The sequence below is a fragment of the Musca autumnalis genome, unplaced genomic scaffold (genome assembly GCF_047663935.1).
Source record: "Musca autumnalis isolate F117 unplaced genomic scaffold, ASM4766393v1 scaffold_3, whole genome shotgun sequence".
Lineage (NCBI taxonomy): Eukaryota > Metazoa > Arthropoda > Insecta > Diptera > Muscidae > Musca > Musca autumnalis.
This window is the reverse complement of record NW_027411866.1, coordinates 1,716,302-1,734,228: the sequence shown is the minus strand read 5'-3', so window position 1 is coordinate 1,734,228 and position 17,927 is coordinate 1,716,302. Positions and strand designations below refer to the sequence as shown.

The 17,927-nt window shown below is 33.4% G+C and overlaps 1 protein-coding gene across 3 annotated transcripts; it reads left to right on the top strand.

The window, feature by feature from the left end:
- The first annotated feature begins 4,289 nt into the window (after positions 1-4,289).
- On the top strand, positions 4,290-14,923 carry Agpat1 (1-Acylglycerol-3-phosphate O-acyltransferase 1). Of its 3 annotated transcripts, none has more exons than XM_073972224.1 (4): positions 4,290-4,443; positions 7,934-8,336; positions 13,321-13,454; positions 13,519-14,923. In XM_073972224.1, exons 2-4 carry the CDS (start codon positions 8,155-8,157, stop codon positions 14,232-14,234), a joined length of 1,032 nt encoding a protein of 343 aa, XP_073828325.1. In that variant the 5' UTR covers positions 4,290-4,443; positions 7,934-8,154; the 3' UTR covers positions 14,235-14,923. The 3 variants fall into 3 exon arrangements, with proteins under 3 accessions (XP_073828325.1, XP_073828326.1, XP_073828327.1); XM_073972225.1 differs by having other exon boundaries at positions 4,326-4,667; XM_073972226.1 differs by having other exon boundaries at positions 4,326-5,062.
- Positions 14,924-17,927: the final 3,004 nt, after the last annotated feature.

Sequence of the window (17,927 nt, the reverse complement as noted above, 5' to 3'; positions counted from 1 at the left end):
CAGTCCGATAATTACTTCGAAAATTGTTGAAAATGTGATAATGGCATCCAAAAAAAGTATTTGTGCACAAACCGCCAGAAAAATACTGCATAAAGCTGGATATCACGGTATAGTCACACGGCGAAAGCCGTACATATCACTAGTGAACAGGCATAAGCTTATTGAATTTGCTAATGAATACATAAACAAGCCTCCAGTATTTCGGAATCTAGTCATATTTTCGGACGAAAGCATGTTCTGTATGTTTGCAATGAAAGGACTTCAAACTGTTTGGAGAAAGCTCGAACAGCGCTTGAAAAACAAAATCTTTTTTTACACTGTAAAAAATGGCGAGGGTGCTGTTTTGGTTTGGGGTGTGTAGCAGCTTCTGGAGTGGGCCAACTTGTATTTATTGAATCGACAATGGACAAGTATGGTTACCTAAACATCATGAAGCCCAATTTGAGCAAAAATGCAGAAGAACTTGGCTTAGCTACGAAATTTTGGTTGCAACAACATTACGTTTCAAAGCATACTGCTGAGATTGTGAGGTTTTGGCTCCTATATAATGCCCAGATCTGGGTTTTGACGTAAAAATTCCGGCTTGTTTATAGTTAATTATCACTCTATGTATAGACTAATATGTTCTACCTACAGTTTCGCCAATATTTCGATAGATTTTTTCATAATTTACCTAGAATTTTCCTTTTATCGATGCCAATTTCGTTGCCATTGTTTTCCATTCTTGAAATTTTTTTGTCATGAATTTTACTTAAATACAGCATTTTCCAAAGAACACGTGAAGATGACATGCCAAAGGATTGGTGAAAATGACATGCCAAAGGGTTGGTTAAAATGACATGTCAAAGCATTGGTTGAAATGACATGTCAAAGCATTGGTGAAAATGACGTGTCTAAGCATTGGTTAAAATGGCATGTCAAAGCATGGGTGAAAATGACATGTCAAAGCATTGGTCAAAATGAGGTGTCAATGCATTGGTTAAAATGACATGTTTAGGACCCAAAAAAGAACGTCATCTTTGGGGGTCACGGTCATATAAAATTCATGAGTGAAAATGACAAAAAGATGACATGCCAGATCACTTGCACCCATGATTCAACACATGATTTGTCATCGAAGATTTTACTGGGAGCTGATCTCCATACCAGTTGTCAAAATGCCTTATTGTGAATAAAATCACATACAAAATGTAACCAAGCAATTCACAGCAATGCATTATTGTAAGCAAATTTGACGTTTTGCATGATTTGATGTAACACCTTTTTATCCCACCAAGGTTTCAATCTGTGAAATTTGTTGTTATTGTGAATAAATTGTTTGAAAACGTAAACAAAGATTTTGACATCTTCACGAATTTTCGGCCAAAATAGAGTTGTTGCTGTGCTTCTCACGTGACCTGGCAAATATATCTTGGCCATCCTCTTGGTTTTAATCTGTCAAAATGTTTATTAATGTGAATTAATTGTATGAAAACGTAAACAAACACTTTGACAGCTTGAAGACTTTTTTTATGTTCTTAGCTTCGTTCCAGAACTAAAGAGTTTTTACACATTTAAAACATTTTGCACATTTTTCCCAAAATGCTTTCCCGTACACCAAAAAAGTTGCAAAATGTTCACTTCTCTTTCAACAAAAATGGCGCTGAATAGCTTTATCTTTAGAAACTTTTACACGACAAAATTGGGTGAGCAAAAATGTGCAACATGTTTGCCGGCTTCTGATTGGTTGATTCGCCGCCTTTGACATTTGTTAAGGTAGAAAGCTTCGTTCCCGTACTTTTTAATAGTAAAACTCGTAAAAGAGAGAATTGCAAAAAAATTGTTCTCACACAAAAGTTTTTTGAAATAGTTCGGGAACGAAAAAATGTAAAATACGTCAAAAAAATGGAACAAATGTCAAATGTCAATCAGACGCCGGCAACCATGTTACTTTTTTTTACACGCTCAAATGTCGAGTAAAAAGTTTTTGAAGAGAGCGTAATTCAGCGACATTTTTGTTTAAAGAGAAGTCAACATTTTACAACTTTTTTGTGTTCGGGAACGGGTTTTCGGGTAAAATGTGTAAAAGTCGTAAAAATTGCAAAAACTTTTTAGTTCTGGAACAAAGCTACAATGAAATGCGCCGCTTTTTCACGCTCAGTTTCACGTAAAAGACTAAAGCTGAAAACAGATACAACGTTTGATTAAAGTTTTGCGTTGGGCGTCGAGAAAAAAACAACAACAACAGGGTGACGACGACACCAAAGTCCAGCGTTTATCTGTTTGTCGGCATATATTTCAAATGAATTTGAATTTTTCGGCATCATGCCCAACAGTGTAAAAACGGCCAAAACGACACAAAACTTTAACCAAACGTTGTATGTGGTTTCAGCTTATAGGCCAGGTACTACCTAATTCAAATGAATTAGGCAGCATTTGAATTAGGCAGTACTTGGCCTTTAATCTTTTACATGAATCTGAGCGTGAAAAAAGCGGCGTATTTCATTCTGTTCACACCTTTATAGTTTTTCGACGTTTCTGCCATTTTTCCGTTCCCGTACATTTTTTAAAAATGTTTATGTGGAACTCATTTTCGACAGTTTGCTCTTTTGACACTTTTTCATTAAAAAAGTACTGGAACGAAACTCTTGTATTAGATAAACGCATATTACATGTGCATTTAAAACATGTGTTTTGCGAATTTTCCTTATTTATTTGACAGATGTTCTATGAATTCAATCTTATGCTTGGTTTACCTTTACGAAATCCACTCGATTTAAACTGTCAATTCCTTTGCGTATACGTCAAATGAAAACCCATTCGAAATTCTTTGAATTTCATTTGACGTTTAAGCAATATAATTGACAGTTGAAATCGGGTGGATTTCGTAAATGTAAACTTACTATTAAGTGAAATTGACAACTTAAGCTGTAAACAGATACAACGTTTGGGTAAAGTTTTGTGTCGTTTTGGCCGTTTTTACACTGTGGGGCATGATGCCGAAAAATTCAAATTCATTTGAAATATATGCCGGCAAACAGATAAACGCTGGACTTTGGCATCGTCGTCGCCCTGTTGTTGTTGTTTTTTTCTCGACGCCCAACGCAAAACTTTAATCAAACGTTGTATCTGTTTTCAGCTTTAAATGAAACATGTTTTATAAAGCATGTTATGTCCAATTTACATTAGCAACTTTTTCGTCATTTAGAGCTGTTTAGTCATTTATTTGCTAAAACAGGCAACATTTTGCGTCATTTACCATACAAAAATAAATAACGATAGCTACGCCATTTATTCTAAACAACGCACGAAAACACCATACTATTATGCGCAACCCTGCTTTTTCGTCATAAACTACCAAAAAATGCAACTGTTTTAAGCTGTAAACAGATACAACGTTTGATTAAAGTTTTGTGTCGTTTTGGCCGTTTTTACACTGTTGGGCATGATGCCCAAAAATTCAAATTCATTTGAAATATATGCCGACAAACAGATAAACGCTGGACTTTGGTGTCGTCGTCGCCCTGTTGTTGTTGTTTTTTTATCGATGCCCAACGCAAAACTTTAATCAAACGTTGTATCTGTTTACAGCTTTATGATGTCTTTGTTTGTTTGTGTTGTAGAAAAACAAAAATACTCAAACGATGACAAAAGTGAAAATAAATGATTAAACAACTTGCAAAAATTATGTTTTTTTGTTTTTGGAATTAATTTAAGTTATTTGATACACATTTGTGTTGAAATTCCTATTTTTCTAAATAAATATATTGTGTGCGTGTGTTTGTGTTATTGTATATGTGTGTATGCGCGATTGTGTGCGTAAGCAAATGAGGCAAAAAAAACAGATGTAAATGCACTTCATTTGATTCTAGGATTTTGTAAAACGAAATCATTTAATGTGCATATGTAAATTGGACTTTAGATATACAGCCATTTTACGTGACCTGTTAAATAGGTCATGCTCTATAACTTTTGCATCTGGCAACTCAGACACTCCCTTATAAAACCACCCTAACTACGAGTTGTGATGCGTTTTTAATGGTAAAAAGTACAAAACTATTTGAGGTACTAAATGAAAGACCTGCCAATAAACAATTTAACAAATGAAAACAATGATCAAATAAGTATATTATTTTACTTTTTTAAATAGTTAATATTGCTAAAGTATAAAGGAAACAAACGGTAACAACATAATTGAAGAAGATTCTTATTGGTAAAGGAACAGATATCATATACATAAGATTGACAAAAATGTAATGTACCCATCACAAAAAGGTACACATTTACTATCTCTTATCATCACTAGAAATAGAGCCAAATAAAAACGGTTGATGTTCTTGTTCTTCAGTATGATAATTAAAAACCGTCAAGGGAGGACAGGTCGTTTAGTCGTCGCGAAAATAAGAAGAAAATGCAGTTTGTTGAATTGATGAATTGAAAAACTGCGGACAAATAGTAAATAAAGTATGTGTAAAGTATAAAATATTTAAAGTAAAACATAGCCGCCGAACAATTCTGTTGCAATTAATCAACAAATTAATTATTACAAATTGGACAGATGTGAATAATGAATTGAATACACGACAACGTCAATTGAAATATGCATCCAGAATAAAAAATGAAGTGTCCAAGTGTCCTCCTCCACACCACCCCTCACCCCTCTAAAAAGAGTGTTTAAACAAAAAATGGTACAAGTTATTAAATTGTGTGTAATGAAAAGCAATTTACAAGACGGCATAACAAAATGTCCTTAAAGTCCTTCAGTGCGCATTCACTTTCTTCAAGAATAGAAATCAATTTCAATAAACAAAACAATTTTCACGTTCTTTGTTTTACGCTGTTTTTTGTTTTTCTTTTCTTTTTTTTCTTAATATTGAGGCATTTTTGCATGTGCAAAAAAACCAAGAGAGGAACTGAATTCAATGTTGCGAATGTGTCGTGAAACATGTTTACAAAACCAATTTCTGAAATTTTGTTGCCATATCTAAGAAAACTATTTTAGGTGGCTTTAATTTTCGCTAAACTTAAGCGGCGTTTGCATTAGAACATTTTGTTGGGTTATATTAATGGTAGAACAAACAAGGTAAAGTAAATACTACAACAAATACAACTCAACAACCACATAGAAATTTGTCTTTGTTTGTAATGTTAGGGGTAGTTTACACTATATGTAAATGTCATATGACATGAAATTTTCCATCTTTATATATTCGCTAATATGTGCGATATTGGAAATTTTCCTTACGCCATTTACTATGTGGGCCCACACCAGCAAAAATTTAAAAAACTACGTCTCCACATTGCCTCCGTGGGTAGATATGGAATGGTTTTTTGTTCGTGTCATATGACATTGATAGATAGTGTAAACTACCTCTTAGTGTCATCGGTATATGTAAACAAGGAACTATCTATATATTATTGGAATTTAAAAAAAAAACTAATTTTTTTACTATTGATTGAATATTTTGAAAAACATGAATGAAAATTTGTTCAGTTTTCAATTTGCATGTTTTCATATCATTCCACTAAATGGATAATTTCTCGGAGATATTAGAATTCTTGCAAAAATGTTTGGGATTGCTGGAAAATGATTGAAAAAGGAGAAGGTGTTTGCATCTTTTGTTTTTAGCAACCAAAAAAGCTCATGTTTATTAGGGCGTTAGTTTTTTTCGCATAAGTCGAGTTTAGGGTCCGGTCCCGGATCTTGATGATATATATTCAATTTCAATTTATTTACATTCAATACAATATTCCACAAATAGCCCCTGGAGTCCTGAGTACAACGATAAGTCCATACTTCCTCCAACAGAAACTGTCGACAATGGTTCAGGTTTAGGTATAGCCCTCCTATAACCGTACCTCCCGATTTTCAGGGTTAAAACTAAATTTTTTTACCGAAGAAGCAGTCACAATACTACTCCACCAACAACTGTCGACATAGGACAACGTTTACGTATAGCCCCCCATATAAGGGTACGTCCCGATTTTCGGTGTTTTGATAGGGGCCTTTAAATTTCTGAAAATACCAAGGCGATATGGGTATCATTATAAAGCTCTGGAGATTTCGACTGAATCTTGAGGGTGTTGGAACAACTTTCCATTTTTAAAGGGAAAATTTAACCCACGTAGCCGGTGTTGGACCCTGTCCATAGGTGAAAGTCTTAAACTCCCGGCGAAAAGCAGGCCACGCATTTAAATTTCTAAAGAAAATTTATGGGTATGAGAAATGTATTTGATGATTGTGGAACTTTGAAGGCCAATACCTCAGAAAGTATGGGCTTGTGCCCAAGGGCTATCTGTGGTATATATATAGTCAAGATCCGGGACAGGGCCCTAAACTCGACACGTTCCGTTTTTATTTTCAAATTTAGCAGAATTCCACACATATTAACAAATGTTTTCCCGCCTCCCTAAGCGGTATTTTAGTATGCAGCACGTCGTTCAGACTTGGAGGAGCTTATATGCCATTAATATGAAGAAGACTTTATGGGAAATAGTTTTTTTCTAAATGATATATTTTTTCATCAAAATATAGGTATATGTATATCCCTATGTAATATCCCTAATAATAGAAATAAAAATATAAATGCTCTGTTCCAGAAACTGCAAGAAGCTACTATTTTTTACTACGATAACATTTTTTTCTTTATGTTATCGAAAAAAAATAGTAAAAATTAGTAGATTCTTGCAGTACTGGAACAGACCAAATATGTCGTACGGAATTTGACACTAACATTACAGTCCAGTTCAATCAGCTGGGTATTTCTCTTACCTAATATTGTTCTACCATGGGTTATATGATGTATACTATGTTTTTTTTATAAATATCAAATCCATTGCGCATACGTCAAATAAATCCTCATAAAGAGGTTTAACTCGCCAAAAATCTCTAGTGAGTATGGCGTTTATGAGGATTTATTTGAGGTTTGCGCTATGGAATTGACGTTTGAAATCCAGTGGGTTTATTAAATCCGGCTAAATGTAAACCGGGTATTAGTTTAAATTCGATGATGGACCTTCTCCATCTACTCCTTCCTGTACTTCCCCGCAAAAGACCAACTTTTTTCGCACAAAAGCAGTTTAAGGAGTTTTCTTGGATCGTTTTGATTATTGCATACGAGTAGTCCTCTGATATTACAACTGTACATTTTTTTCGGGTGCAGGTTAATATATCCTGAGACAATGGCCCAAAATTAAAAAAAAAAACCCTGTCGGCACGTACTAAAATGACTGATGGACACAATTTCTTACCTATTTGGGCAAAAGGCGGATTTACGGCTTATTCCTAGTTTAACTATATCTGTCGTATAAATCTGATATTTTTACCATAGAGAAATCTCGATGTCCTAATTACGAAAATTTAAAATTTGGGAGTTATAGGAAATAACTGTGTTTTTACTATATTCTAGTAAAGAAAAAAACTTATAATTTTAAGGAAAATTAAAAAACTTACAATTTTAATTATTATCTCGTTGGAGTCGAGTTTAATGATTGAAGATTTTTTGCAAGTGAGAAAGGAAAGCCGAAGATTCTAACCCACACAACCTCCATTATATGGCGTGGTTTCGCTGTTGGTAGCAGCTCATCAGACATATCGGTTGTGGAGTGGCTTCTCTGCCATCGAATTTTTAATTTTTCACATGTAATGTGTTTTTACAGTGTTTTATTTTATTCGGAAGTTACGAGTTTGGTTCAGAACCAAACACCCCGTGAAAATACCCTAACCTCTTTCGAAATTGAGCCAAAATTTAGTTTTTTGTCCATTTCAACCGCAGTTTTGGCCAAACGAAATTATAACATTGACTCAAAATCGCCATAAACCAATTTAACCGGTCCTGGTATCCTCTTAAAATCGTTCTGATGTTATGAATAACGTAATAATAACGTTGTTACAATCCTACCTTCATAAATCATTTTCATTATTTACTCAAATTCTTTCTTTTTCTTTCCATAGTCGTGTTACTCAAGAAATAAATAACAATTTGGTAGCAACAACGGAACAAAACAAAATCAATAAGACGTGCTACATTCGATTGTGGCAACATTCCACATTGGCAACATTTGGCTCACGCACGTACTTGTGGGTATCGTTTTTAAGCTCCCCTCCACACGCCAGAAGGCCGCCTTTGACAATAAGAAAACGTGCAAAAGACACTTCTCCAATATATTTACAAGATGACATCGTACCTTGAGCTGCTCGGTCTGGTTGTGCTACTAATGCTACCTTTTCTCTACGAGTCGAGTCACATTTTTCGGTATTATTTTAAATTTCTCATCTACTATGGCATTGTATCGCTCAATTCAATTATCCTGATACCGGCCTTTCTGTTTCGTCCATGCGATGTTCGCAATTTGCTGTAAGTATTCCATGACAATGTGTTAATTGAAATGTGCCACACTATTTACAATTTATTTTAGTTTAATATTTATAATTTACATCAAGTGTGAGAAAATCAATAACAGTTGACCATGTTCCCAGATGTCTGTCCGCAATGCTCACAGACGTTATAAACAAGGCTGTTCATTTTGTTACCACAATAAACTATTATTTTTGCAAACAAGGGGAGAAAATAGACATTAGTTCGTTAAACAAAAGTCGTGGAATTGATAAAAAGAGAGAAAAATAGAGGGAGGCATTATTGACATTAATAAAAAAAAAAATAAAAAAAACAAACGAACGAACTAAGGAATGAAGACATTCACAATGCAAAAATTATAATAACATTTCTGGCTACAAGGAATAAATCTAGGTAAACCCTTTTTGAAAGTTCAAAAAAATATTACACATGTTTGGACGCTCTAGTCGACTATATTCTTAGCCACGCCACCTAACAAAACATATTTTATTTCACTTTGTACCAACAAAAGTATTTAGATTTAATAGTTACTTTAAAAAGTTATTATTCAAAATAAACTGCTAATGGTCAAATACGTTTATGTGGATTTTGAAATTTGTCCCCAATTACAAGGTATTTACACATAAACTGTCAATTTAATAACTACATTTATTAGCATACAGAGTGACAGGTTTTTATTGCGTAGATAAATGGATAATTAACCTTTTTACTAAAGCAATAAAATATATTGTAATAGGGACATTTGAAATTTTTGTACTCTGAACGAATAGACTTTGTGAAGTGTATTTATTTTTATATATATATATATATATTTTTTTTTATTTCTTTGTAACCAATCCTCAACAGAAACATGAAGCCTAGCTTAAATTTAAATACATATTAAAAAGATTTGACATTATAATTATATTTATTAGTAACGGAACAAAATCCATTGACATTAACTTGTTGTAAATACAAAGTTTACTAAACATTTAATTGCTATTTATATAAAAGATTTAAATATCCATTTTTATTTAAGATTTACATACACAACCGGACAAACTATCTTCTAAGTCAATGTTGAGGGTCTAGGGTGTGTTTCTATTACATATTTACATTTATTGGAAAAGAAATCCATATTTGTGATGGTCGTTTGTCAAAAAGAAACGTGATTTATGATTTACGATAATTAAAATCCCATTTATTTCATAGTAAATTATTAACATGACAAAAAATAAAATACATATGTGTATAAGCGTGGTTCCAACAACATGCCTCTAAAAATATGATATTGTATTTTGTTAATTGCTGTATGTTTTATTAAGAACTCCATAGGAAAAGAAATTCACAGTTGTGTTGTGTTTTAGTGCTTCCAATTTCCGAACTATCAATCAAACTGATATTTATTACTTGCGATAATAACAGACTATAAAGTGACGGAATGCTTATTAAGATATAAATTATCAACACTGTGGCTATAATCTTTCAAGTACATATAAAACAATTATAATTTTTTGCCGATAAAATTATAGATTTTTTGAAGGGCCATTAAAATTTGATTGACTTGATTTGATTAAAAGGTTGACCATTTAAAGCAATCCGTCATATTGAAATCTAAAGAAAATGCTGTTGTTTGAGGTGAACTTAGAGAATACGGAAACCAATGAAAATATGCTAAGGATATTGAAACTCCCAAAATCAAAAGAATACATGTACATAAAAAATCGTGAACCTACATATACATATTGACCGTTATTGCACGAAGCTTTTCTATGCATCGATCCATTGCTCATTACACTTTCCAAAGAATGGATCTGCATCAGAAGGATTGGTAGTCCGACCAAAGGTCCCACATATATGAAAAACAGATTTATTCCGAATATTCCCTGGAAGTTTTTTCCCATTCCCACGCTCCCCCACGAAGTGGGAGAAACAAGAAATGTGAGAAGGATCCGAAATTTTAAATTTACCAAATTATGGATTGCATACTTTAGTGAGCTGTCATTTTGTGAGTGGTCCTTTTTTCGTAAAATGATAGGCAATTTTGGTACAAATTTAATAGGTTACTGTTGACGTCTAATCAGATTAATTATACCCTACACCACTATGTGGGGAGGGTATTATAAGTTGGTTTTGACCAAAAAGTTTGTAACGCATCGAAATAATGGTCGTAGACCCATACTTATATATATCAAAATGAATGTCTCGACGAGCTGAGTCGATCTGGCTATGTGTGTCAGTCCGTCCGTCCGTATGTCCATCTAAACCTTGTAATCACGCTACAGGTCGCAATTTTGATCGGATCGTCACGAAATTTTGGGTGTTGATGGGGGTCCCGGAGGGAAAGAAGCCTATTGATTTTGGTGATGGTCGGATACTATTTAGGGTTCGGAATGGGCGAAAAACTTATGTGGATAAAGAGACAATGTTTTTTTCACAAAAGACAACGTTTTTTTCCAAAGCGAATATCTCAGATTATATAAGGGGTATACCAAAAGCAAAACAATGAAAGTAGAAAATATCACCTTTCTAATGATGTAAAGTAGGTTCTTGTAGGTGATCAAACAACGAAGATATCACAATAGTCGCAAATAAACCCCAAATTTTCATGTTTCTGATTTTAGTTATACATAGCGATTATGAATCTTCACGTAGGGAGCTACTCACAAGTGAGTTGCAGTTCACTTTCACCTGCTCGAGCTATTATGATTGAGCAGGGAGAAGCACAAAAAGTGAACAAGGGTTGACAAGTCGGAAAATGGAAAAAAATGGCGCGACTTGTGAACCCTTGAAATAATAATTTGTGTTGCCATACCGTCATTTTTTGCACAAATAACTTTGAGATTAATTAATTCTTATTTTTTGTATAAAAAATAAATAAATTTTCAAATTAATAAAAATTTCTAGCAAGAAAAATGTCAGTTATTAACAATCAACTGTAAAAGAACATGGATATTGGTAAAAGATACAAAAATACAACATTAAAACAACATGGCAACATCTGTAACAGCTGTTCTTTTGTTTTGGCAGATATGTGAAAATTGTTTATTTACACTGAAGAATTCGTGAAATTTATTGGAAAATCGTAAAAAAGTGAACAAATGTCGTTTAAAAACGTCATTAAATGGCTACAATAAGTAAATGTTTAATGTTGCATTTTGGGTGATAACAGAAATGGCAAATTCTGAGGAATACCAAGGAAATGAAGTGGAAGTTGTGTGTAGCACCATCTCCCATTCTTTCCAAGACTGCGACCCCAAAAGATCCAAATCGTGTACATTACTCTCTCTAGGAATAACAATTGCAGACATGGGTTGCTCCTGATTGGGTCCTTGTATAGTTGTGAGCCGCTTTATGCAGAATGTACCTTTTTGATCTGTCCATACCTGAAAACTCGATTTAGGCCTTCCTTCACTGATACATACCACGGGCAACGTTTTAGTTACAGTACTTGCTCGGGCATTACCGTGAGATAGGGATGGCTCTCACGGTAATGCCCGAGCAAGTACCGTAACTAAAACGTTGGGTGGGTTGGCCCGACACACTAGGTCCATCAAGAATGATCTTCACGTTCTAGAGAGGGAAGCCCAACCATACTGGATAGAATCCCTTGCTCAACAAGCATTTCAAGTAGTTTTGAATAGCTTTCACATAGTCGCAGGTTCTAATGTAAACAAATATAGTGTGAATAAAGTCCACAACAAACCAGATTAGTTTTTGCTCAACTATACTTGGGATTTTGCAGTCGTCTAAATTCTTAGGCAAATATTGATAGCACCATGCACAGCACTCTGCGTCTTTTAATGGTGCGATGCCAAACCTAGTCATATAACTCCAGTGGATAGTTACATGCCATTCTTGGAACTGAAGGTAGACCCAATTTTGTACCAAATTCTGAAAGAATTCAGAGATTCAGACCGAATTCGTAAAGAACTCTGAAAAAATGTTAGCGGTCAATGTCCTAAGCTTTAAAAAACAAAAACATTCGTTTTATGCAACTATAAACATTATGGTAGAAATTTATAATAATGATATTTCTTTCTTTTTATAAGAATAAAAACAAAAACGCCCATTTGTTTTTAAATTTTTAAGTTGACCTCAAGCCAAATTAAAACCAAAGAAAATAGCGTCCAAAGGTCAACAATAACCTCACAACATAAAAAATCTCTTATTATTTTTTGTTACTTTCAACCTAAAATACAATTAATTATCATTACAGATACAAAATATTCGTATTTTTTAAAATAAATGTTCACACTTAAATTTTTTTGTTCAACTCACTTTGATTTCGGTAGTGAGAAATTTCAGCAGAAATTTGCCTCTTTTTCTCACTTTTTTACATTTGTAATAGCTAATTTTTTCACGAACGTGAGTTTTGCTCACCCTCTTGTTGTTTATAATAAGGGAACAGTGAGAACATAACATCACTCACGGCGATATGATGTTTATAATAGGGGAGGAGGCGAGAAAGAGAAAACTCACGGTGAGAGGCCGTTCATAATTGGGCTGATAATGACGAATATCACAGCTTTGGCTGGGGACTTTCCAAAAGCAAAGCCTGGCTATGAGGGGGCGATACAGAATTGAATTGAATTTGAATTGTCCCAATTTGAACTTCTATATCTCAAAAACGGTAAAACCTACGAGAATATTAAAGAGGTCAATCCTGTAGAGAATTTTCATAGCTACAACATTTGTTTTAGTCCCATTTTATAGAACTTGCTGTTTCTAATCAAAATCGCGAGAACCTAAACAACCCCTAAAAATGTCAACTTAAATCGCGATTTATTTAAAAAGCGCTCCGCCGATTTTTTTTATTTTTTGATTTTTCTCATCTATAAACATTTAGTTTCAGAATCTGCAAAAACTTCCGAGGTGTAAGCACCTTCCATTTAAAATTGTTTCAAGAGCACCGTGATACATATGTATTTTTTCTACCTCAAACTTAATTATTAAAATTAAATAAAATTATTGATTTTTGTCTCGTTATTTTTCCTTTACACAGATGGGCGAGTGCATTTTGTCATCGGGTAACAACCCTTATTGGCTTACGATGGGAATTGCGTGGAAAGGAACATTTGGAAAAGGATCGAGCCTGTATTATTGTGGCAAATCATCAGTCATCGCTTGACGTGTTAGGTATGAAGTGAACGAACGAACTTGTTTGTTGTTCAACAAAATCCTTCTTATATCTATTTTGCAGGAATGTTTAACATCTGGCCAGTAATGAACAAATGTACGGTGGTTGCTAAACGTGAACTATTCTATGCTTGGCCGTTTGGTTTGGCTGCCTGGCTAGCCGGTCTAATATTTATTGATCGTGTTAGGGGTGAGAAGGCCAGAGACACACTTAATCAAGTCAACCACAAGATCAAGAAACAAAATATCAAATTATGGGTATTTCCCGAAGGAACACGGCGAAATACTGGCGAATTGCACAGTTTCAAAAAAGGTGCCTTTCACATGGCCATAGATGAACAAATCCCAATCTTGCCAGTGGTATTTAGCTCTTATTGCACATTTCTGAATGACAAGAAGAAAATCTTAAATGCTGGCAACATTATCATAACAACATTGCCAGCCGTAAGTACAAAAGGACTGACCAAGGATGATTTGCCCGAATTAATGGAGAAAGTGCATAAACTAATGTCGGATACATTTAAGCAGACATCGAGTGAAATTGTACAACGTTATGCATCGAAAACAATAAAAAGCAAACGTTTATATGGACAAAATGATGACGAAAGTACAGTGCAATTGTCAGCAAATACCACCAGTCATTTGGTGTCAGGTGAAGAGGAAACATCAAGGCTAACAGCAACAACAAGTCAAGCTCAAGACATTGTAAATAAGGCATCAACAACAGCAGAACTTGAAGATGTCGCTAAGAAAACAAACATTCAGGCATTAGTTCATTAGAATATAACCAAAAAGAAGACAACAATTTAAAGCACACAACAAGATACTCCTTTCTTTTTGAAACCAAACAATGCTTGCGTTGCAATACTATATTTATTATATATATATATTTTTTGTTTGTTTGTCGATTTTATATTAATATTTAATTTAAGCAACCAACCAAATGTGTATTAAAATCATAGTCAATGCTAGGTGAACTTCTTACTAAACGTACATAACGCGATAACAATGACGTATTTGTGTTTTTAAGCATAAACCCATTTTAAAAAGGACTTTTATTTACGAAACGAAATTCTTGCCTCATTTTGATGGGGGTCGATCCATCCATCCTAAAGCATCACCAAAGATCATTCCTTAAAATAGGTTTTGCAAACATTACCAATGCCCTGTAGTTAATTTAGTATTCTAAGATCGGCTTAAGTATTAATTGACAGTATATATATGTATGAGACAAGAGGCAGGCAACGCTATCCGTATTTTTATTCGCATTTTCAGACCTACTACATGTTTAAAGTATTCACAATTTTTTATTTTAGACAATTTATAATGAGAGTAAATATTGTTTTAATTGTTTATATTTTTGCCGCTTTTTGTTCGTTTTTATATTAAGATATTTGTAAACAAAAGGTATGTTTTAAAGAAGAAAAATAAAATAATATTTTAATTAAAGCCAATTTAAATAATCTGAACTCCTATTTGGTTTTATTTATTTATGTATTAACAATTATTACTTATAGTTAATATAAGAATAATTACAAGGAGTACAAGATCATTGGCTAAAAGACCATAAGCTCATACTTTTTTACTTTGTATGTTAACAATAACTTAATTATTTTTAAATCAGAAATCAAGGTGAGTTGAACAAAAAATGTAATTATGGATTTTTTTAAAAAATCGACAAAAACGAATATTTTGCATTTGTAATGATAATCAATTGTATTTATATGTTTTTCCGTTGAAAGTAACAAATAAAAAAACAATTAGAATTTCTTTTGGCAAATATACAGTCAACCAAAAAAGTTTACATACACCATACAAATCTCGAGTTTTAAGGGTAAGGAAACAGTTTTATGAAATACCAAGTACATAGTTATATTTTATATCCCCAATGAACAAAATTAAATACAACAAAAATATATTCCATAATAGGAATAACGGTAAAATCTATAAAAATTATAATAATAATAGAGAAAAAGTGCACATACACACAATGGAATATTAAGATTACCGTAAAATTTATGGAATGTCTTTGGTTGTCCATGATACCTTTTAGACAAAATAAGAACATATTTGTGAATTAATTGCCCTAATGTAAGGTCAGACTCCGCCTATAACTTGTTAAAGCGGTCCCTTGCAGATTTCTATGAGTTTTTGAGTTTGATACTTTATAAAACCCCCGAAAATACAGTGAACTGATAATTTTGAGATCCTAGAGCGCTTTGAAGTTGTCCTTGTAAAAATTATATGCTCCTGAACTTCTCAAAATGTACGAATTCCTGACTTTTCTCATAAAGTTTATAGGTTTCACAGCATTCCAAGGGGCAAATTACAGGCAGAAGCCTTGGAATTACCTTGTAATAAGGTCTGGTACTATCCTCGAGCATCCATTGAATCAGCAATGTAAAATTATACGACATTTATAGCGCTTTAAGTGAACCTAACGATCATAATAGGAGAGTATAGTAGTTAACAGTGCAAATTTCATGCATTTTTTGGTGGTGCTTTTATTTTGATGCTTTGGAAACTTTAGGAGCGGGTTTGTAGAATAATGTTGTACATTTCTGATTGAGTAAAGGTCCAAAAATTATATCAGACCTTATTACAAGGAAATTCCAAGGCTTCTGCATGTATTTTACCATTGGAATGCTGTGAAGACTATAAACTATAAGAAAACTCAGGAATTCGTATATTTAGCGAAGCTCAGGAACATATGTTATCCACAAGAACAACTTCAAAGCACTCTAGGATCCCAAAATTATTGTTCCCACTGTATTTTTTGGGGTTTTATAAACTACCAGACTGAAAAAGAACTATGTACTTGAATTTTCATGAAAACGTTTCCTTACCACTAAATCTCGAGATTTATTGGGTGTATGTAGACTTTTTTGGTTGACTGTACATGTTCAATGAAGGACGGAAGACCTCAATTTGCCGTAATCTGGAGGCGAAGTTGAATTTGGCCAACATTTTTCAGGTATATGAAGCGGTTCAGAATCATAAGATGGCAACGGGAATGGAAGAGAACCCAATCAGGAGAAAGCGATTTCTGCAATTGTTGTTCCTCGATAGCACAATGTGCATACACAGAACTTCATTTGAACCAATACAAAAGATCCAGTTAAATATCGGCATCACATGGAACAACATCAACAACATGTTGCATGGTTTTCTTTGTATTCCTCAGCGTTTGTCTTTTCGAACTAGAGCTGGCAAACAATCGATATTCCCAACATTAGATATTTTCGATATAATGTTTTAAAATATCGATTGCTATCGATATTATCGTTAAGTTGTCATCGCCATTAATTTGGAGATGAAAATGGCGGAAATGTCAATCATTTTCTTGAAATTATGCAAAAGTAGTTCACAGAAATGTAAAGGAGAATAAACAACTGCTTTTATTTTATAAAAAAATGTAAAAAAATACATTTTATTTTACCGAAAAATGTGTACGGTGACTACGGACTTACTTTCTTACACACACATATCCGAAAAGCAGCGAAATTTCTATTTATTTCAATGGATTTCAGGTTAGGGGTTTTATTCCAATAATATCGATAGGCAAAACTATCTATCGATATTTAATCTTTAAATAACAATCGATATTATCGATAGTGCCATCGATTTTTTGCCAGCTCTATTTCGAACATCATTCAAAATCATGGCACAATTAGGAAGGTAGATGCATCAGCCCAGCTGATCGAATCTAAAACGCCAAAAAACTAGGAATTCGCCATGAAAAATCAAAACAAATAACCATGATACAATTAGGAAGGTAGATGCATCGGCGAATTGCTACAACAAAGCAACTTTTTTTGTAATGTAAACTGTCAAAATTTTCGCCGAATGGTCTCTTGTTGTCTCTTTTTATCGCTTGTGTTTGTCTTTAAAGTGATGACATGCTATCTCTTACTTACCCAATCATATGGTTATTTGTTTTGATTTTTCATGGCGAATTCCTAGTTTTTTGGCGTTTTAGATTCGATCAGCTGGGCTGATGCATCTACCTTCCTAATTGTGCCATGCAAATAACCATATGATTGGGTAAGTAAGAGATAGCATGTCATCACTTTAAAGACAAACACAAGCGATAAAAAGAGACAACAAGAGACCATTCGGCGAAAATTTTGACAGTTTACATTACAAAAAAAGTTGCTTTGTTGTAGCAATTCGCCGATGCATCTACCTTCCTAATTGTATCATGTTCAAAATGCAATATTAAACATTTTCATTCCTTTTTGCCATTTAATGACATTTATTTATTTATTTATTATTAATCCATTTAATAATACTAAAGCCTTCAAGGCCAATAAATAGTATTACAAAAACATTTTATGCTCAAAGTAGACTAAATTAACATCTATATATATTTATATTCATCAATTAATTAACAAAAGCAAATTTATTAATTTCTAAAGCAAAGGAAAAAGATTGGCTCCCCAGCCATAACTAAAAAAGTGAAAAATTATAAAA

What these genes read in the sequence shown, in the direction of transcription:
- Agpat1 (XM_073972224.1), top strand. Translation starts at nt 8,155, where the DNA reads ATGACATCGTACCTTGAGCTGCTCGGTCTGGTTGTGCTACTAATGCTA. An exon ending in TGCGATGTTCGCAATTTGCT is followed by an intron (nt 8,337 to 13,320) that starts GTAAGTATTCCA and finishes TCCTTTACACAG; the next exon opens with ATGGGCGAGTGCATTTTGTC. An exon ending in GTCATCGCTTGACGTGTTAG is followed by an intron (nt 13,455 to 13,518) that starts GTATGAAGTGAA and finishes TCTATTTTGCAG; the next exon opens with GAATGTTTAACATCTGGCCA.